The sequence below is a fragment of the Hevea brasiliensis genome, chromosome 9 (assembly GCF_030052815.1).
Source record: "Hevea brasiliensis isolate MT/VB/25A 57/8 chromosome 9, ASM3005281v1, whole genome shotgun sequence".
NCBI classification, from domain to species: Eukaryota; Viridiplantae; Streptophyta; class Magnoliopsida; order Malpighiales; family Euphorbiaceae; genus Hevea; species Hevea brasiliensis.
Window position 1 is genome coordinate 35,277,356 of NC_079501.1, and position 23,645 is coordinate 35,301,000.

Sequence of the window (23,645 nt, forward strand, 5' to 3'; positions counted from 1 at the left end):
GAGGAGGAAGTGGAGAGTCATGCTCCACCTGCACCAGCTGAGACTAGGGGTAGGGGAGAACCTGCTCCGCTAGCTCCATCAGAGCCTGCTCAACCTCCATAGGCCGTGTTCCAGCAAATGGCTGAATTCTTCAAACAAATGGCTGGGGTAATGCCACCATCACCACCACCTCCACAACCAAAATCACATCTAGAAAGACTAAGAAAATTTGGAGCAGTGGATTTCTTTAGCAAGAGAGAAGATGATTCTGTTGCAGCTGAAAATTGGTTGAATAGAACAGGAAGGGTTTTAAAACAACTCCACTGCACTCCTGAACAAAATTTAGAAGCTGCTGTATCTCTATTGTAAGATGATGCATATGAATGGTGGGATACGGTGTCTAGTGAAGTGCAACCAGAAGTAATAACTTGGGACTTCTTCCTCTCAGAATTCAAGAAGAAATATGTGGGTAGTGTATACCTGGAAGAGAGAAGAAGAGAGTTCATTAACCTAAGACAGAGACAGCTGACAGTGACCGAGTATGAAAAGGAATTTGTCAAATTGAGCCGCTACGGAAGGGAGATAGTCCCTAATGAGGCTGAAAGGTGTAAGAGATTTGAAGAGGGATTAAATGACAACATAAAGATCATGATTACTGCCTTGGGAATCACGGACTTCACCAAGTTAGTGAAAGCTACAATAAAAGTTGAAAAGGTTAGAATAAGTGAGCAAACCAGAAGAGAGAGACAGCAGAAGAGGGGCCTGGGTCAATCTAGTTCATCTTCTGCACCTGGGAAGAAGTTCAAAGGTCCACCTGCACATAGTTCAGGTCAACCACAAGGTCAGGGTCAGTCTCAGAGGCCCAAGCCACAGTTTACCCCTAGGAGAGGTCAGTCCACACCATCAGTGGTTAGCTCTCCAGGGAAGGGGTTCAGGGGACCAGCCCCAGCATCTTCTGCATGTCCATATTGCCTGAAGTGGCATAAGGGGGAGTGTTGGAGAGTGACTGGTGCCTACTTAAGGTGTGGGTCAACAGAGCATCAGTTGAGGAACTGTCCACGCAGAACTACTACAGCTGCTCCAACACAAGCAGACAGACCTGCTCCTGCACCATAAAGGGATAGGAAATATGGCAAATCTGAGGCAGTAGGACCATCACAGAGGCCTGCATCTGAGCCAGCAGAGAGGCCTGAGGGCAGACCACTTGCCAAAGCCTATGCCATGAGAGCTCAGGAGGAGCAAGATGCCCCGGACGTCATCAAGGGTACGTTCTCCCTCTACAATACATCTGTGCATGCATTGGTGGATCCAGGATCCACTCATTCATACATCTGTATCAACCTACCTGTAGAAAGGGGGATACTAGTAGGAGAGAGTGACCAAGACATTCTAGTCACTAATCCATTGGGCCACAGTGTAGTGGTGAACAAAGTGTACAAAGGTTGCCCGTTAAGGATTCAGGGGTATGAATTCTTGGCAGACTTGATTGAGTTGCCTTTCCATGAGTTTGACGTGATTTTGGGAATGGACTAGTTATCACGTCATCAGGCAATAGTTGATTGTAAATTGAAGAGAATTTCTCTGAAAACTTCTGAGGGTAATGAGATCACTGTTGTGGGTGAAATGACAGATTTCCTGTCCAATGTTATCTCAGCCACAGTTGCAAGAAGAATGATGAGAAAAGGCTATAAAGCTTACCTAGCACACATGGTCGATTCTAGGCAAGTTAAGCCAAACCTGAGTGATATACCCACAGTAAGAGACTTCCCAGATGTATTTCCTGAAGAGTTGCCTGGTTTACCACCAGAAAGGAAAGTTGAGTTTGCTGTTGAGGTAATGCCGGGTACAGCACCCATTTCCATTACTCCTTATAGGATGGCACCCACTGAATTGAGGGAGTTGAAAACTCAGTTGCAAGAGTTGCTTGATAAGGGGTTCATACACCCCAGTGTGTCACCATGGGGAGCTCCAGTGCTGTTTGTAAAAAAGAAGGATGGGACTTTGAGGCTATGCATCGATTACCGGCAGTTGAATAAAGTGACTGTGAAGAACAAATATCCGTTGCCTAGAATTGATGATCTGTTTGATCAGTTGAAGGGAGCAAGAGTATTTTCTAAAATTGATATCAGATCAGGGTATCATCAATTGAGGGTGAAGGATGCAGATGTGCCAAAGACTGCATTCAAGACCCGATATGGGCATTATGAGTTCCTAGTGATGCCCTTTGGCCTAACAAATGCACCAGCAGCATTCATGGACCTTATGAACCGTATCTTCCATCCATACCTAGATCGGTTTGTAGTGGTCTTTATTAATGATATTTTGGTGTATTCTAAGACCAGGGAAGAACATGATGAGCATTTGAGAATTGTTTTGCAAACCTTGAGAGAAAAGAAGCTGTATGCTAAGTTGTCCAAGTGTGACTTCTGGTTGAATGAGATTGCATTCCTTGGACACATAGTGTCAGCTGATGGGATTAGAGTGGATCCCAAGAAAATAGAAGCAGTGATGGAATGGAAGCCTCCCAGGAATACAACTGAGGTCAGAAGTTTCTTGGGGCTAGCTGGGTATTACAGAAGATTTGTGAAGGGATTTTCCTTAATAGCTGCTCCAATGACCAAGCTGTTACACAAGAATGTCAGATTTGACTGGAATGACAAGTGTCAGACCAGTTTTGAGAAGTTGAAGGCTATGTTGACAGAGGCACCAGTGTTAACACAGCCAGTGTCAGGAAAGGACTTTGTAGTTTACAGTGATGCCTCTCATAATGGGTTAGGGTGTGTATTGATGCAAGAAGGGAAGGTGGTCGCTTATGCTTCCAGGCAGCTAAGGCCATATGAACAGAATTACCCTACCCATGATCTAGAGCTTGCAGCAATTATCTTCACACTGAAGATATGGAGGCACTACTTATATGGTGAAAAGTGCTACATTTACACAGACCACAAAAGTCTAAAATATTTGCCAACTCAGAAGGAGCTCAACCTTAGACAGAGGCGATGAATTGAGTTCCTGAAGGACTATGATTGTGTAATTGACTACCATCCTGGGAAGGCAAATGTAGTTGCTGATGCTTTGAGCAGAAAATCTATCACAGCTTTGAGATCATTGAATGCCCGTCTATCTTTGGTTCGAGATGGAGCTATTTTGGCTGAGTTACAAGTGAGGCCAAACCTGCTACAGCAGATTTTAGATGGGCAAAAGGCAGATGAAAAGTTAATGGCTATTATGAGCAAAATCTCAGAGGGAAAAACAACTGACTATGAGGTGAAAGCAGATGGGTGTTTGTACTACAAAGGAAGAGTATGTGCACCAGATAATGGGGAATTAAAAGCTAGTATTCTGAAAGAGGCACACACCAGTGTTTATGCTATGCACCTAGGAAGTACAAAAATGTATCATGATCTGAAGCTTCATTATTGGTGGCCTGGTATGAAGAAGGACATAGTTGACTATGTGACTAAATGCTTGACATGTCAGCAAGTCAAGGCAGAACATCAAGTTCCATCAGGTTTGCTACAGCCTATGCTCATACCTGAATGGAAATGGGATCGGGTCACCATGGATTTTGTAAGTGGTCTACCTCTCACCCAGAAGAAACATGATGCAGTATGGGTGATAGTAGATAGATTGACGAAGTCAGCACACTTTCTGCCAGTTAGGACTGACTACTCACTGGAGAAGTTAGCAGAATTGTATATCAATGAGATAGTTAGACTGCATGGAATTCCACTTTCCATCATATCTGATCGAGACCCAAGGTTTACATCGAGATTTTGGAAGAAGTTGCATGAATCTTTAGGTACACAACTCCACTTCAGCACAGTTTTCCATCCTCAGATGGATGGGCAATCAGAAAGAGTAATCCAGGTCCTTGAGGATATGCTGAGGAGTTGTGTCATTGAGTTTGAGGGAAGTTGGAATAGATATCTTCCACTGGCAGAATTTGCATACAACAATAGCTACCAAGCTAGCATCCAAATGGCCCCGTATAAAGCACTGTATGGGAGAAAATATAGAACTCCAGTGTGTTGGACTGAATTGGGTGAAGATAAGCTAGTAGGACCAGACCTGGTGAAACAAACTGAGGACAAAGTGAAGATAATCAAAGCTAATCTGAAGGTTGCCTCAGATAGACAGAAATCATATGCCGACTTGAAGAGAAAATGAATAGAGTATGCAGTTGGTGATAAAGTGTTTCTCAAAGTCTCACCGTGGAAGAAGGTACTGAGGTTTAGAAGAAAAGGTAAGTTAAGCCCTAGGTTCATTGGCCCATATGAAGTCATTGAACGTGTGGTTCCAGTGGCCTATAGGCTAACTTTACCACCAGAGCTGGACAAGATCCACAATGTGTTCCACGTATCTATGCTAAGAAGATACCGCTCAGATCCTTCACATGTCATCTCTATGGAAGAAATTGAAGTACAACCGGATTTGACATATGAAGAAGAACCCATACGGATTCTGGCTCGGGAAGTGAAAGAGTTGAGGAATAAGCAGATTCCACTGGTGAAAGTGCTTTGGAGGCACCACAACACCGAGGAGGCAACTTGGGAAAGTGAAGAGACAATGAGGCAACAGTTCCCTCAACTGTTTGCATCAGGTAAATTTCGAGGACGAAATTTAAATTAGAGGGAAAGAGTTGTAACACCCTCCCTGTAGCAACTCTGTACATTCTACTGTTCCGATGACCAGTGTGGGTCCGGACAGCTAGAACGTCTGGAAAAATACTTAAACTGAAGTGAGGAACCATAATTAACTCAAATATTAACAAGAAAAATTTAGAAAAAATTTTAGAAATAAAATACAATCAAGTTAAATAAGTCGGTGCCTTAGCGATGGGTAACCTAGTGGGAAGTTGCGGTTCTCGTAACTAGGAGCCCTAGACCTGGGGGAAAATTCATAAAATATTTTTTGAGACTCCAGAGAAGGGTCATTGAGGTTTCTATGGCATTAGAATGCCAAGAAAATACTTAGAAAATTTTTTCAATCGGTACAGACAATTTTGGCCCGTTAAGCCAAACGGAGGGCATTTTAGTCATTTCGTCTTCAGAGATGATTTTTGGCCGACTTGTCCAGTTAAGTAAATAATTATTATGACATAAAATATATATAAATATTGCTAAAAATTAAATTGAAAATGAGTAGAAAAGAAAAGGAAAGAAAAATGAAAGAAATTAGGAATTATGACATCATGTGATGTCATTAACATACCCCCACCCAATCACCATTTGACAAACTAATAAAAAGAGATAAAAATGAACTTAAAATGAGATAAAAAAAACAAAAGAAACCAGCAGTTTCTTCTTCATACGGGCTGAACCAAGAGAGAAAGAGAGAGAAAAAAAAAGACTTCCATGAAAGCTCTTGCTCAAGCTTTATTATCCCTAAGCTTTCCACCCCAAAACCCTAAACTTCCTTCACAAAAAATTATCCCTAAACCTTGAGGAACCTTTAAGTAGCAGAAAATTGAAGAGAGATTGAAGTTTTAACAAGCCAAGAAAGTGGTCAAAAGAGGTTAGTGTTCAAACTCTTACTATTTTTACTTAATTCATGCTTAATGCCATGAGATAAGTAGAAAATGCAAGAAAAACAAAATAAAAATTATGTGTATTTATTTCCTATAATTTTGGCAGCTTAGGGTTGATTAGGGTTGATGAGTTTGCTTGAAGTAAAGTGGTTCATAGGCTACCCTTGGTATTAAATGATTAATTGAAACCTAATTGTGTAAGTGAAATACAAAGTTTAGGCATGTATGAACATGGAAAATGTGGACAATTAACAACAATAGGGTTTGCTCATGTAATGATGAAAGTGAGTTTTAATGGTCAATTAGTGATCATTTGGTTATTGGTAAACAAGAAATGAAGTGTGTTTAGTGATGGGATTTAGGTTTAGTGTGGCTGCCCTAGGTGACCTGCAGATTTAAACATGAGTCCAGCAGGTTTGGGCAGCCATAACTTGAATTGTAGAGGTTCAGTTGGTATTTGGCCAATTGGACATGAAACTAGACACATAATGACACAACTTTGGTGAAGAAACCATGCCCATAAAACCAAACTAAGTGGACCAAAAGCTTGCCCCAATCCGGGTGACCTGCAGTCTGTTTCTGCAGAATGACCAAATAAGCAGTATTTGGTCATTTGGCCATAACTCAGTGTAGAATGGTCCAATGGACATGAAATTCTACCCACAGCAAGCTGAGATATAGACCAACAACTTTCATGAAGAAATCTAACCCAAATTATGACCAGAACCTATCCAACAAGTGAGTTGAAGTCACTGTTCACTGCACTATAGATATGGTCAATCCAGAAAATTTTCAATCCGGCCAGTTGTGGTTTTTGGACCATAACTTGAGCTACAAAACTCCAAATGGAGTTATTCAAAAAAGGAAATTCAACTAGACAAAATAAGGAACAACTTTCATATTGATCATTTTGCCAAATTCCCACTGAAAAATTGACCAATGGAACAGTAAAAACAAGGCATAAAAACTAAAAATTCTGCCCAACTAACTTTAAGCTTAGAAATGGTATTGGCAACCAATACCAACAAATTTTGAATGCAAAATGTGGTATGTTGATGATATTAAAACCAATGTACCTATTGCCTATGCAAAAGTCAACATTTTTGTTGATCAATAAATGGAATAGTAATACTAAAACTTAAATTCCAAAAATTGTGAAACTTATAAGTGTGAAATGCCCTAGTATACCTAACAAGATTGGTTTGGATAGCTTGGCATGCCAATAGGGTTCAGTTAGCAGTACTGCACATGGCATTATGCCATTCTGTGATTTCATGGCTTTTAGCCATTCTGACATTGTGTTGATATTTGGCCTTGTGCCTATTGTTATTACAGCTTATTAGCTGGTCTGTTGCACACCGGGAGATGCTTATGTGACCGATGGTGTGACGGCCCGAGGTACTAGATACCCAGTGCCAGTTTACCCGTTTATCCAGTCTAGTCATCTAGTATAGGTTACTTGGGCACCCAAAAATGAAAGTGAACAAATTTAATGAAATAATGAATAGAACAAGTACATAATAAATAAGATTACCAATAACGATAAAAGAAAAAAAAATTGTCTGCATAAGACATCAAAACATACACTACATATTTACTTCCTGTTATTTCTTTTTATTTTATTATTGGCACCACTAAGCATTATTGCTTAGCGCGTTGCTTTTGCCACGCGTAGGTTCTGGAGATACTGACCGAGAGCCCAGTAGAGACCACGCATCGGGTGAGACCTCCCGTGACTGCATAGTGTCCGTGTCACCTCACCATCTTCAGTGCATTGGTAGGACACTAGGTTTCATTTTGATATTTTGTAACTAACTTTTATTTTCTTATGTGTAATTGAGACTTATGTAATGTATTTTGATGTTAATGTAAATAGTGAAAATTGTGTTTATGAATGGAAAATTGAGTATTTATTTATTGCTTGTATATGAATACCATGAGAAATGAATGATTGAGAAATGGAAAGGTTGTTGAAAAATATTGAGATTTTAATGATGAAATGGAGTTTGGGATTGATTGAAAATATTGGAAGTGTTTTTCACAGGTTCCGAAGAACTGTTTTCTCCATTTTTAGCCGGTACTCTGCCGAATTTTCTATAAAATTTTCGGAACCTCAAATAAATTATAATTTCAATAAATGACTTAAATGAATTATATTTCACAAATTATATTCAAAACTATGATAAAAATAAATTAAGGAAGAATAAAAATAATTGAGATAAAATAGAGTGTTCCGGTACACTGTGTGACATATTTTACTCGGATATACTGTAGACGGGTAAGGGGTGTCACACCTCCCCTGCGTGCACGCGATGCCTCACCTTCTCGGCCAAAATCTGGTCGATCCGGCTCTCAATCGGATTGGGTCTTGTGTTAAACTTCATCTATACCTCGAGAGCTTTCCATAGACACTAAGAACACCAAAATCCATTGAGCGGTTTGCCCAATTTTTGTCCGGAAAGTTTTAGCCCATTTCAACTTTTGGGCTAGATTTCTTGGAAACCGTGAACCCCACGAGAAAACCGAGAATACCAGAGCGCTCCACTCGTCGAGAGCTTCGCGGCAATATAAATTTCAAAATTTTCGAACACCGTTTTTTGGTGGGTCCCACAAAACTTCGTAGTATTTTTCCGAGTACTAAATGAGCTTAGAAAATTCCTTTAAAAATTATATACTAACCCCCGTGTTGTGGACTTCGTGAAGGTACCTTCAATTCAAGGAAATTCAACGGTTACCCAAGTCTATAAATTTCTTGCCAGACAGACAGGCTACCGAAAAAAGTCTTGGAATTGAGTCGAGATTTTGGCTACCCCACTGTTGTCAGATGTCCCGAGCGCGTCCCCAGGGTCGGAATCGGCATAGGTAAACCCGAACCTTACTTTTTCTTAATTGTCTAGTGCTTGAATTGGATTAAAAATTCATAAAATATTCGTGATAGCTCAGAAAATTATAATTCCTTTTGCATTAGCTTAGTAATAATGCTAAGGACCGTGGGGCAAAGTTTTAGAATTTTTAGAGCTCATTTGGGTAGTTTTTGCAAAATGGTCAATTATAAGGACTAAACTGTAATTTTACATATTGTGATTGATGACTGTTTGGATGGGCCCAGGAGGGGCTGTGTAATGTGATTGAGTTATGGGTGTATGGTTTGTGGATATAGAAGTGCGTTTTAAACTCTTTTGCAGGTTGGGCAGGTCCGAGGTATAGGGGAAACTCTGCCGGATTTTCGACACGACTTATGACATCTTTGATCTTTTCTTCGTTGTATTGAGTCAAATGTATTAAGTAATTGTAATAAAATTATCAGGTGAGCTGGGACAGCCTTCCTCCTCCGTCCAGCCACCACAATGACTGCGGTTAAGTATGTGAGTAAAATATTAATTTTAATTGTAATTTCGATATTATTATGTGTTCAAGCATGCCCATGCATCACGTATATGTATGTATCTATGTAGTTAAACAATAGGCACATTTTACATTGCATTCATAAATGTCGAAGTGCCATGTATGTTGTTGTGGTAATTTGGAGCAGTGTACGTGCGTTGGCGTGCGTGTGGTATAGTGTTGGATATGAACAGGACGGGTAGACACGACTTGAGATCTTCACTGGGATCCTGTATTTGGTTTATTAAGCGAAAGTTCGGCTTGAGATATTCGCTGGCAAAGGTTGAATTAAGAGGGCTGTATAGGGGATCAGCTCCCATATATGTATTGTTTGACAGTGTTGGGTGTGTGAGTGCTCCAAATTGCCTTTTTTATGTGATTTGTATGATATTTATGACGATGTTGCATTTTACTCCACAGGGTGCATTAGCTTTAGATAGCTATAAAGATTATGGTTAAAATTGATATTTTACTCTCTGAGTCGAACGCTCACTCCTGTTCATTATTTTTCCAGGCTACAGGAGGACTATTGTTGTGGTTAACCTACTTTTCTTCTTCGCAGGTCGTCTATTAATGTCTGTAATATTTGTATAATTCTGTTAAATCCTAGAATTTTCGCATGTGTTAAAAATATTTATTTGATTTGGGTCTGTAATATAATTTGCCATGTTGGACCTGTAAACTTATTATATGCATGTATGTTGGACTGGATGAGGGAGCTGAGCTCCTATTTGACTTTATGTTATTATGAGTATGTGGAGGGTGAGTTGAGCTCCCTAATTGATTATATATTGTGATTATAGGTCGAGTGAGTCCAAAACTCCCCGTTAAAAGGTCCATTTTATGGCCGGACTCTGTCCCGTTGAATTCTTAAAATTGGGCCCAAATGGGCTTTAGAGTTGGGTTGAGGAATAGTTAGGCTTACTGCAGGCCTCGGGAGCTTTAGGCTGACCCAGGCCCTAGTGCCGGTCCAGCCCATAGGTTGGGTCGTGACAGTCCATATATATATAATTCACATTTTATATTCCTAGTTATATTATAAATATATTATGAGGTCCAGAACTGAAAATTAAATTTCCCTTAGCAATGTAGTTGAGATACAAATTTATTTATGTATTAATTTTAATTTCTCTTTTTTCCTCATGATGAGAACAAGTATTCATAATTCACCTTAATTCCTCTCATGTACCACTTATTGGGTAGGATATTATTATTGTTCTAATTACAATGAAACATAATTCCTCATGTTGATTTCATCTCATTTATACATTTGACAATTCATTTATGCTAATTACAATTTCATATTTTCAATTGCATTACTAATGTATTATGAATTCTATTTGTAATGGGCATAGAAGTCATAACTATCTATTCCTCATGATTTAGGTAAATTTTCATTCATATTTCAAGTAATCTATAAATATTTCATGTATTTTAAATTTATCTAAATTTTCCTTAAATCCTAATGTCACTCAAATTCACCATTCACAATTTACCTATCACATCCTATATTAATAACTACAATGGTTATTATAGTTTGATTTTCTACCTCACATAATTTAGTGGTTACTATTTATTTGACTATTTCTATTCAAAGGTTGACTTTTTGATTTATAATAAATTTGTTTAGCGTAAATTTACTAAGATACCATATTTTGCATTTTATTTTTGTTGGCATTGATTATCAATACCATTTTAAAGCTTATTTTATATTATTCAAAATTTTCAGATTTCATACCTTAAGTTTACTGTTCCATTGGTCATTGTTACAGTGGAAATTTGACAAAATTCTTTTCATCAAAATTATTCTTTTATGTGTTTTCTTTAATTTTATTTTTAAATTACTTCTTTTGGAGTTTTGTAACTCAAGTTATAGTCAATTTACAATAACTGGCCGAGTTGGTTCTTACCTAAAATTTTTTAGCAAATTGGTTCTACTAGATTTGGTGTCCTAACTTGGAATAGCAATCTTGCGATTATCCAGTTGCGATGACATTAAGAAGAGCACTAGCTATTTTTACAAGCACTGGCAATCACCAATTAAAACAGTTGCTTGTTATTTTTCTTTTTTTTTTTTTTGGTTTTTTGGTTATATGGTTTTTTTCTACGGTTATTGTTTTGTTTTTATGTTAGGGAATTGAGAATTTTATGTGTGGGCTATAAGATTTGAGGTTCTCTTGATATTTTAGCTTTTGATTTTTCAATGTTTTTTTATTTTCTTCATTCTATGGGTTTTTTATTTCCCTTGTTCTTATTCATTTGGATTTTGATGGCATTCACTTTTTTTCGTTTTAATATATTCTAGGTTGCTAATTTTCTTGTTGTTTCGGTTTGAAATTGAAAATTATTTGCATGGTCTGCATTGCTAATTTAAGACGTTTGTTTACTATGTTTAAGGATCAAATAATTTTTTATTTAATTATCAGTTTAAGAGTTTGGGAACTGGGTTAACTTTTCGTCATTTGTAGCTTTTTAATTGAATAAAATATTAATGCAACCCCATTAATACCGAATAAAATAATTTATCAGTTTGAGAGAGAGATATGAAGATGGAGATAGAGGAAGAGAATGGAAAAGAGACGCAATGAGAGAAAGAAGGGGAGGGAGAGGCGAGAGAGAAAATAATAAAATAATTAATTTAATAATAATAATAATAATTAATTATTAATAAAAAAACGAATAATTAATAATTTTATAATAATTTTAATAAATAAAATAATTTTATTGATAAATAATTATTAATTAATTTGAGCATAAAAATGAGAGAGATTAAGAAAAGGAAAAAGAGGTAAAATAGTTAAATGTTTATATTTAAATGTGTACAAAATTAATAAAAAATGTATAAAAAATATATTAATTTATATACAAATATTTAATATACTGTCGTTAAACTATTCCTCACATACACTCGAGTTTACAGTAGCATGAAAAAAAAATATTGTTTAACAAAATAAAAATTAATCGGAGCTTCAAGGGTAATTTTTATTCACCAACCATCCCTCTATTTTGATGGTAATTTCATTTTCGTATTTTAACTTCAATTTATTACAATAAAATCACTCAATTTTAATTTTATTTTTTTAAAAAAAATTTTACTTGTAAGCAGATTTATAAGTTAAAAAAATAGAAAATTACCATTTCATCCTTTTATCTCAAAAAGAAAATTTCATATTAATTTAAACTTATATCAGATATTTTTTTTAATTATTAAAAACAAGAGCTAAGTCCTAAAACTACAAAAAACCAAAATCAAGAATAGGTGAGGAGTTTTGAATATGTTTAGGAGTTTTTTCATCCTCCTTTTATTGCTAAAGATAATTGTATTTTTCAAGTTAAGCGTTATATAATTTTGGATACTATTGCTAAGGGACCAAATTTTATTTTTAAGCTTTTGGATGTTGTTACTATAAACTCTTTAAAATAAATATTTATATTATTTATTATTTTAATTATATATGCTTTAATTAATTTTGTTTAATTTTTTTATATAGAAATTTAATTTTATTAAATATATTAATATTATATTAAATACACCATTTGACTCCTTTTTATAAATAAAAATTGAGGTAGATTAACCATACACACTACCGATTGAGGCTAAAATTCAGAATATTTCGTGAATGGGTTGATTTAACTTTTTAATTTCTATAATAATTACTTGTTAATCGGCATTACGTAAAAAAGAAATGGAGACGTAGGACAATTAACAAGGCAAATCCAAAACAACTTCATGAATTTGGAGGGAACGGGCCATGAATATTATTACTTGACGCAGCCACTAAAACAATCCTGGCGGGAAAATGTCCGTGCAGTCCTTTCACTCTCGTATGAAACCCTAAGTACACCTTTTTATCTCCCAAACGCTTCCTATTTACTCCCTCTCTCTCATTTCAAAAATTCTATCTTCCTCGATTCAATTAGATCTCAGACTCTTAACCACTCTCCAAATGACCTGGAAAACGGTTTAATCAATTATTTCTGGTGCCTTCATTTGATCATCTCCTCAATTACTTTTAGCATGATTTTAGGGTTTCTTTTTACTGGGCAATACCCTTACGTTTTCCCAAATAAAAAATCTCCATTTTTTGAGCAAAAATTTCATTAATACGTTGTTTTTCTTCGTTGAATTTCAGGTACGGAGCTTAAAGTTTCGATTTTGTGGGCTTTCTGGTGTTAATAGTTAATTTATTGTTTCTGTTAAAAAATGGATGGAGCTTTTGAGGACGATAATGAGCAGACCATAACCATCAATGAGTATCTTAACAAGGTCGAAGCTGAGGAGTTGGTAATTCTTCCCCTTTCTTTCATATGTTCAATTTAGGGGATCTTTTACACTGGATGTACTGATTTTGTTTGTTTGCTTTTTTTTTTTTTTTTAATTACTGTTGATAATACTATATGTGCTTGATGAGGGGAGAAGAGGCGAGGTTAGTATTTGTGTTATTTTCTTTTTATATGAGACCAATGTTTGTATTAGGGAGAGTTGAGTAATGAAGTCTTTCTTTCGTCAAGTATGGGATATTGGAAATTATGGATTACAGGTTATTAGATACAATTTATTTAGCTGCTAAACTATAACCTTTTTATTCCCTCTAATTTCTTACATTCTAAATTGCTGGCTATATTATAGGTTAGCATATGATTGTCTTCTATGACAATTCATTTTTGTTTTTCCTACTTGTATGTATCAAGATGAATTATTTTTAACTATTGATTATATGATAGGCTTTGGATGTTGATGTGGATTTGGTGTCCAACAGAGCTGAACGACAAAAAATATCCATATAGCTGACCCAATTAGTTTGAGATTAAGGCCTAGTTGTTGTTGTTGTTGTTGTTGTTGTTGTATTGATTATATGATAGAAGATATAATGTATTGATGCTGTGGCAGTGTGGCTCGGTGACATATATGCTATAGAATTAACTGGCTTTGATTTGGCTCTATAGAACTTCTTTTAACTTGTACTTTTGCTTTTTCTCTGGTGATTACTTGTGAAGGAAGCCGATTTGGTTTTGGGTGGAGATGAGGGCAAGGAGTGCACCTATACTATGGGCTATATGAAGAGGCAAGCAATTTTCTCATGCCTGACTTGCACTCCCGATGGAAGTGCTGGAGTTTGCACTGCTTGCAGCTTGTCTTGTCATGATGGCCATGAGGTACATTTTCTTGATTTTATATCTCTTGTGGTGCTTCAATGCTTTTAAATGCTAGGCCAAAAGCTTTATTTAATAAGCTTGAGTGGGATTTTTTTTTACATCTATTTCATTCTCCTGGTGACTAGTTTCTATAGCTATTATGATTTTCACCTGTAGACTGGAATCAGGAATGGAATCTCACAAACTGTTTGGGGCTTCCGCTTATTCCTGTTAGCGCATACAATGTATGTTGAATCAAGTTCTTACTCACATTATGCGCTAAATGTTCTAATTATTTTCAAGAAGAAATCAAACTGCAATCATCAAGATCTTTTCCTTAGTAGTTCCTTGGACATCCTCAAAATTGCATGTGCTATTTGACTTTTGGACTGTAATGATATCTGATTATCCAGTAATTTATGTAACAATCTTTTCAATGATTCATTTTTGTTATTGTTATGCAAATGGGTTCATTTTAGTCAGTGTATAGTGCATTATGTCTTCTCATGGATTGCATGTCATATTAGATTTCATTTTATCATATTTAATGGTATTTTCCTGGTTGCTACATTCAAAAGATTGTGGAGTTATGGACCAAGAGAAATTTTCGTTGTGACTGTGGAAATTCAAAATTTGGGGAGTTCTTCTGCAAGCTCTTTCCAAAGAAGGATGTAGAAAATGCAGAGAATTCATATAATCATAACTTTAAAGGCTTATACTGCACTTGTGGGCGGCCTTATCCTGATCCAGATGTTGAAGAACAGGAAGAGATGATACAGTGCATTATGTGTGAGGACTGGTTTCATGAGGAACATCTTGGTCTTGAGTCTTCCAATGAGGTTGGTTGCTTGGGCTATTACAATAGGTTCAATGTTTTTGCATGTTTCTTTGGTAATCACTTCTTTGTAGTTTTGTACCATTTTCAGTCTTTACTTGTTAGTGTTGGGAATCCCACATTGAAAAAATATAAAGTAAAAGGGCAATATATAAATGGTTGGGTTGTAACATTAAATTGACTAGTCATTTTGATGTATAAATCAACTTAATCACTTATATAAGTCTGGATTAAAATGAATTAAATTGTAATTTGACCAATATACTCTCCACATTTAACAAAGTATTAGAGCCCGAATTGAGTTATGGGTTTTAGTCGCTTATAAGACTGTATAAATGGGCTATATTGGGTTAAAATACTAACTAATTGTTAAGTGATAACCATGTGGTTGCACTTTAGGAGGGAGAATTGGGAACCCCGCATTGAAAGAATATGAAATAAAATGGCAATATATAAATTGTTGGGTTACAATATTAAATTGATTAGTCATTTTGGTGTGTAAAGCAACTTAATCGCCTATATAAGCCTCGATTAAAATGAATCAAATTTTAATTTGACCAACTCTCTCCAAATTCAACAGTTAGCCATATGGGGTAAAATGCTTGAATACTGACGAATCCTTGAATAAACAGCTGTATTGTTTAATGATCAATGACTTCCTTGTAGTTACAGAAATCTTATGTGTTGTCTTTGCACTGTGTCTGCAATCATGTAACTGGTGTTGCTTTGCTTTAAGCCTTTTAGTTGCTGACCATGCCATCCCTCTCCCACACCAGATAAAAATAATTGGACATTTTTTTGACAACTTTCATGCCGTTGTATTGTTTATGTAAAGAGAGAGTCCATTTCATTACGTGGTGGGAGTCTTGTCCTACAACTAAGAATTTGTGGGTTCCAGGCCTAAAAGCAGGAGTGGCACTTAATGCATATAATGTTGAAGACTAGGACTGTCTTCAAACTTTCTTTCCCAGGACCCTACTTTTGTGATTTGATGTTGTTCATAATGTAGGCGTGCATTGGTTTGCTATAATTCTGGTTAAGTAATTTGATATTTAGCTATCCTCACCTTTATTTGCATTACAGATCCCAAGAGATGAGGAAGGAGAGCCTCTGTACGAGGATTTCATATGCAAGACATGCTCAGCAATTTGTTCTTTTCTGATACTATATCCTCAGACTATATGGGCAGCGGGGGGGAAGAGAGGTGATGCTACTGTAAGTAATAGTAAGGATAAAAATGTGTTAGAAGACACATCTTCAGCTTGTGGATCTAGAAATCTTAAGAATGATGCTTGTTCTCCTTGTTCTTCTGGAGATAATAATGCAATGGCTAATGCTAATGGTGATTCTGTGCCTGTTGCGGAGGCATCTGTTATTGGAGAGAGCTCTGAGAAGAATATCAGTTCAAATCAAAGCACAAAGGATGCTAACCTTCAGAGTACTTGTGTTCTGGGAGTTGATACTGTTAATCTGCCTGTTTTAGAAAGTAAACCACTGTTTCTTTCCAAAAATTGGAGGGATGTCCTTTGCAGATGTGAAAAATGCTTAGATATGTACAATCAGAAGCACATTAGTTATCTGCTTGACAATGAGGACTCAATTGCTGAGTATGAGAAAATGGCAAAGCAGAAGAGGGAAGAAAAATTGCAGAAGCAGGAGGGTGCTGAGCTGAGCTTTTTCAATAAACTGGGTCATGTAGAGAAGATGGAGATATTGAGTGGCATCGCGGACTTTAAGGAGGAGTTTCGTACTTTTCTGGTATTTACCTGATAATTTTCCTTCTCTGGTACTTTGCAATGTTGCATAGGAAGCCTTGAAGTTGGCTTTCTTTTTGTTGCTATTTCATATTTATATCTGTATTTCCAGATGTAAATATACCTTATCCCACCTTGTGAAATGGTATTCTGCAGGATTCATTTGACACATCAAAGACAATCACATCTTCTGATGTTCACCAGATATTTGAAAATCTTGCAAAGAAGCGCCGGCGTGTGGAGTGAGTTGTTTATTAGTTTCTCATGTTTGATATGTGATATCTACTTTATTTGGTCTTGGAGCTGAAATCTGAATCTAAATCTAGATCATTTAGAAAACATGCAAAGGCTGTCTGTTTCTAAGTCAGAACGTTCTAGTAGTATGAACCATCTTGCCTTGTAGAATTCTGTGTTTGTTCATCTTAAATTTAAATTAAAACTTTCGTGTTTATGCACTGGAACCTCAAACTGCAGTAATTGTAGTTGTTAGTGAATCCACTTGAAATGTTGAATTGTGTTGTCTTATCACCATAGGAGGCCAGGAACTGATCTTCGTCTGCCTGCCTGACTACCATGGTTTTGTATGGTTAGTGATCTATGCAGAAAGCACAATGATAAATTTCATTTATTGTTCCTGAACTTATACTCTAATAACGATGCCCCTGAACTTTAATACATAACATAAAACACTTTAAAAATTCTATTTTGTGTGTGCTAAAATCCCTTTCACTAGATTCCCATCAATCTTCCGGTGAATTGCCGAGACAAATAATCCTGTTTATTTGTTCTATTAATTTTTAAATAAAAAAGCATTCACATTAACTTCTCCCATTATTCTCTCCTCGTTCCTCACTTTTCTAGCGAGAACACTTCCATTGTCATCAAAGGCACGCCTCAAGTGCAAGGTGCATGGGGCTTTAGGTGTAGTGCCTCATATAGGGAAAAGCGAGCGACCTCAACTAGGCGCTGCGAGGCACAAGGAGGCGCCAGGCGTGCCGAGGCGTGCCCAAGTGAGATCAGGTGAAGCCTTTTAAAAATAGGCTCACATCCTTTGTTTTTAGATTTGTTGCAACATAGAGCCAAGCCAATCCAGACCCTTTGACCGAGAAGAAGAAGAAGAAGAAGAAGAAGAAGAAGAAGAAGAAGAAGAAGAAGAAAGAGGAGGATCCCTTACTTGTTGCTGCATGCTTATCCATTTTAAAGATCTGCTCTCTAGGTTTGTCTCACTCTTTTCTTTTTTTCTTTTTTCTTTTTATTTTACCTCCTCTTCCTTCTCACCTCATCTCTCTACAGCCTTGTTCAAGCTCTTTTTTTCCCCTCTTCCGTTCCGTCACGCCTCATCTTTTCAACCTTGTTCTTGCTTGTTTTTCTTTTCTCTTCCTTCATGCCTTGTCTCTCTCCAGCCCTGCTCATACTTTTTTTTTTCCTTCATTCGGCTCTGCTGCTCTCTTTCTAGCCCTCGATCCTTAAAATTGTCAGTGGCTTAGTGCTGAATTTTCTTCTACTCTTCTTGCTGCTTTCTCTATCCAGTTTTTTTTTTTTTTTTTTCTCTCCAACCTACTATGACTGATTTCTGCTATTATATTTCCCATTGTGAGCCTTATGTTTTTTGATTATCATACTAAATTCAGTGGGTTGATAGTTCATTTTTGAGACTCTGTTTGAACAATAAATTAGAAGAAAAAATTAATAATTAATAATGTAAACTATTTATTAATTTTGTAAAATATTTATTAATTTTCTGTTGATATAATTTTTTAAGTTTTTGTTTAGAAAATTTCTAATACAATTTTTTAAGCATTTCATTTGCATCAAATGAACATGTAATGATTTCATATACAATTAATATATAATACAAATATAAATAAGTTTAAGCAAATGTAATGATTTCATCAAATTATAATATGATTTTATATACAATATGCCTTTTCCATGTAGTAATTTTATTTAAGTATGTTGATAACAAATGCAAGTTTATGCATTTATGTTTAGTGAAATTGAATATTTATATTAATATGATGTGGTTAATTCCATACAAGGTCATGAGTTTTCATTTATTGAATTTTTAATGATTTTTTTTTATTTTTGTGCCTCACTTCACTTAGGCGCACGTCTGCGCCTTGTATCTTGCGCCTAGGCTCAAGGATTCTTTGGCTCTTTGGTGCGCCTTGAGCCTTTAATAACTATGAAAACCTCACATCTCTCGTCCCCTTCATGTAACCAACACCAACATCGAAGTGAATACCCCTGAATCAAGCACTAACAATAGCAAATGAGACAATGTCACCATATCAATTTGAGGCTGAATGAAAAGGAAGAGGCATAAAAGGCATAAGTACACAATGGGATTGAGAAGGGGAGGCATTATATGGGCAAGGGTAGCATACCTTTGAAAATGGTGGCTTGGTATGCTTTTGAGTTGGGGTGCGAGATTTTAGTTCTAATTTGAGGTTTGTCTAGGAACCGGAGCGGAATTGAATTTTAAGTACGGTTTTGGTTTAAAATAGTTTTATACAATTATTATCATGGAAAGTTATATCCGAGTTACTATTTAGGCTCTATTGTTTTACGGAAAATAACTTGTATATAAAAAATGTTTTTCATGAAAATTGTTTTCTATGAAACTATTTTTCATTATTTAATTGCAATGTTAAATTAATGGTATATGTTTATGTCATGCGTGTATAAATATTTTTGCAATTTAATAATATTGTTAAAGTTCAGAAAATGACTTACTCTTATGAAAAGAGAAAGTCATTTTTAAAGAAAATGATTTAGTTTTTCCTTTGATCAAGAAAATATTTTATATTGACTCATTTTCTGAGTGCCCTTTACACTAAAATATGTGAAAAATATTTTCTAGGAAAAATTTTTTTATAAGACAAACAGAGTCTTAAACTTTAAAATTGATTATTAATACACAATATATCTATATAATATTATCTCTTAGTTATTTTTTTTTAATTATGTAATACTTAACTATAAGGTACATATATAATTAAGGATTAAATATAAGAAAAGGTAGAAATGAAAAATAATTAAATTGTATATAATTCATAATATATTATAATATTAATTGCATATAAATATTTATAATTATATTGAAAAGTATATAATATATCTTAAAAATTATATAAAAACATATCTTTGGTTTGGTACGGGTTTGATATGATTTTAATTCAGTTTTAGTTAAAATTATAACTGAGCCTAAATAGTAAAATAAGTTTGCTTTTGTGTTGTTCTGATTGGTTCATTACGTTTGTTTGGTTCAGTTCCGAACCTGCAAGAATGATACACATTCTTACTTTTGAGCATCAATGACCTTTGGGTCGCTTTTTCATTTTTTGAAGATAGTCGAGAAGTATTGTTATATTTTAGAAATTGAGGTGTATTCAGTATTCCTTTTAAGAAAACTTTGAATCACTGATTGGGACAATAAAAAAGGAGTTGACAAATGCTTCCCTTTCTTCAAGCTTAAAATGTGCTTGCCATTTTTGGCCATTGATGCAAGGATATGCAATTCCGAGGCAATGCAAGAAAGTGTTGGGTTTTGTTCTTGGTGTGGCAGTTTCTCCTTTTGTTGCTGTTTCAAATTTTGGCTATGTAGTCATGACGGCTGCCTAGCTTAATGTATTTCACAATTATCTTATAAGTGAGCAAAATTTGTTTCTACAAATAGAAGCAACAAATTCATCACCATGGAAAGGATGATTTTCTCTTCTTTGCTTACTTGAGAATTGCTAGAGATTATTTTGCAAACTGTATGATCGTGGGGCATGCCACGTACTCAACATAGCAGTGTTAGCTTGAGGTTGAAATAGACTCCAAGACTTGAAGAGGCAGTGTGTAGATACCTCCCTTGCTCTATCCTTGGTACAAGATCCATTTCATGAGGATATCCTTCGTAATAAAAATGTTGGGAAAAAAAGTTTTTGATGAACACTTTATTTTGCTTGGTGAAGGTAGATACAGAAAGAGGATTGCGATGTATTAAAGATGAGCATAAAATATGATCAAGTGAAAAAGAGACATTATTTGCAAGAATAGAAGATGAGCCGCAATGGCTTTACCATCACCAATGATTATGTTGTTGGTGCCACGATATGGAGTTGATTGAGCAAGGTTGTTGTTAGCAGTGAGATGATAATTGGCACCCAAGTATACCATCCATGATTGCAAATAGGTTGATTGTCAACGGAGCCAAAGTTGGAAATTGGTTTTGGAGGAGTAAAGGTGTTGGAGTAGTGTTGTTTTGGAGAAGAACATTGGCTTGCAATGTGCCCATGGCCGTTGCAATTGTGACAGCTTATGGCAGTGTTGGTGCGAGGATAGTGGGAAGTGGAGGAGTTTGTTCATGTTTTTGCCACGTCCTCTATTGGTTTTTTGGCCTTTGCCGGTGGGTGATTTGTCAGCATGTTGTGCCATTGGTGGCACAAGTGAGTCGATGGATATTTTCTCCTTTGCTTAGTAGTGAAGCATAAAGGTCATCCCGAGAAATAGGAGAATTGAAATCCTCAATGGCTAGGATGAAAGGCTGATAAACTGAGTCAAGGCCATCCATGAAATCACTAGCAAGAGATTCTTTTGAAATTGGACATTGAAGAGCCGCTAATTGCCTAGAATTGGCTTTCTTCATGTAATTATCAATGGAATTTGATCCCTTTTTGAGGTGTTTTGAGTTGTGTCAGTAGTTGCATGATCTGTGTTCATGAACCAGTGGAAAACATAGCTGTAAGATTTTGCCAAGCAACCTTTGCTGTAGGAAAACCCAATTATTGAGGAAGGAGTGGCTCAGAAATAGAACAAAACAACTGAGGACCAGCTGGTCTTGACGGAACCATTTTTAATAGGCATGATTTGGTGTGTTGTGGTCAATAGTGGATGCAGGTGGAGTAAAGGATACAGAAAAATGAGTTGCCAAATTATAGCCATGAAGTAACGGCATGAGTTGGGCTTGCAATAGAAGATAATTGCTGGATGTGAGTTTGATAGGTAGATATTAATCGACATTGGGAATATAGGGGGAAAGATTTGAAGAGGAAGAAAGAAGGATTGGAGATCAACGCTTGAGATGTGGACGTTGTTGGCTGTGAAGCCAAATTTTTAGCTTTGGTACCATATAAGGGCCAATCAACGTAAACTCAATGACTTGCCATTGATGTGTTTTGAGATACAATATGTAGAAACATAAGTGCTGTTAGGATAGAGTTTACATGTCTTGATGTTACAGATACAAATACAAAGATATGCACTTTGCTTAAAATAGTATAATCCTTTATCAGCAAGACGGTATTGAGTCTTGTTCTTGGCGTGGCAATTTCTCCTTTTGTTAAGAGTTTGGAATTTTGTCTGTATAGACACTGTGGCTGCTATCTATCTGTGACAAAAAAAAAAAAAAAAAAAAGGTTTACTGCGACTACCCGACTTAATATATTTTGCAATTATCTTGTAATGAGCAAAATTTGTTTGTACAGCAAGAAGCAACCATACATCACCATGGGAGGGATGATTTTAGTTGTTTCTCTCCTTCGCTTACTTGAGGAATGTTTCAAAAACCCTTTAAAATTAATATTTGATGGGATTTGCAGATTGAAATTTAAGGATAACACTGTTATTAGAGCATAAATTGAGACAAGATTAATGAAATTTATTAAGGTGACTGAAACAATTTTTTGAATGCAAAGTGCGTTTTGTCAAAACAAGCGGGTCCAGGGTAGGTGATCGTTGTCCCTAAACAATTATGATAAACTTGTTAAAATATAAGCTATTAAGATTGAGGTCATGTGACTCAACAGTCATGACAATCTTGTTAAAATATAAACTATTATCTCCTTCACCTAAACTGGGGATACTGTCCAGAGACCGTTACTGTTCCACCGATCTGTGAAAGCGAAGTTGTCTTGTTTTCTGCTGTTGTGAAGCAAAGAAAATGGCAAAATCTATGAACATTTTATAAACCAGAAAACCAATTTGATGGGAAATCCTCTTGTGGATGTAGTGACTCACCGAGACAGATGCCTCTTAATCATTGGCTTACCGCCAATCTTTTGTCTTCTACGCTTTGCTTCTCTCTCTCTCTCTCTCTCTCTCTCTCTTTGTAGACTGTCGGAAACGTCACTTAACGTCATTGATTAGCTCATTCAACGCCTTCTCATCTCTCTTAAATCTTGATATTGTCTTAATCATTTCTGGCCCTAAGGCATCGTATCGGTTACGGTGTGAATAGATCTCAGAATGTCAAACTCCGCGTGATTAAGGCTCATTCCTTAGCTAACTGCTAACTCCCATCTATTTGCTTGGACTAATATTATTTCCCCGTTTTGATTCATACCTCGAGTAAAATACATTGAAAAGTAAACAGAACAACAAAACTAAGTTTTAATTTCAAGGAGAAACTATAAAAAATTACTACGTGGTTTTGTGATTTTTTTAAGTAGCGTCATGATATAACTCTTTTGACAGAAAGACATATTATGCCAACGTTAATAAAGTGGAGAAATTATTTAAATTTATTAAAATAAATTATAATTAAATATCTAAAATTTAGTAAAATTTATATATTACTTCTTATATTTTTAAAATTCATTTATTTAATTGTTGATATGTTAATAAATATATAGACATGAAAATATTTAGGTTTTTTTTTAATATTTTTGTTAATTACAAAATAATATAATATGAAAATAAATTTTCAAATTAAATTCTTTTAGCTCAAATATGTAATATACCTAAAATATTGAAAAAATAAAATGATAATATTATAATTAAAATAGTAAATATTATAAAATATGAGACTATTTTATAATAAAATTTATACAACAAATTTATAATATTATTTTAATTTTTTGGAATAATTAATAATAAATTTGACAAGTAATTAAACAGAGGAAGTAATCTATAGATTTATTTAAATCTCAAGGCTAAATATATGAGTTTAAAAATATAGAGACTAATTTATAAGTTTCACTAAATTTCAGAGACTAAATTATAATTTATCTCAACTTTTTTTTAGGATACCTAAGCAATT

General features: G+C 35.5%; 1 protein-coding gene across 1 annotated transcript; it reads left to right on the top strand.

The window, feature by feature from the left end:
• Nucleotides 1-12,596: 12,596 nt before the first annotated feature.
• Nucleotides 12,597-17,073, top strand: LOC110646840 (uncharacterized). The gene is made up of 6 exons (XM_021800416.2): nucleotides 12,597-12,874; nucleotides 13,027-13,178; nucleotides 13,892-14,050; nucleotides 14,608-14,868; nucleotides 15,948-16,622; nucleotides 16,775-17,073. Exons 2-6 carry the CDS (start codon nucleotides 13,098-13,100, stop codon nucleotides 16,862-16,864), a joined length of 1,266 nt encoding a protein of 421 aa, XP_021656108.1. The 5' UTR covers nucleotides 12,597-12,874; nucleotides 13,027-13,097; the 3' UTR covers nucleotides 16,865-17,073.
• Nucleotides 17,074-23,645: the final 6,572 nt, after the last annotated feature.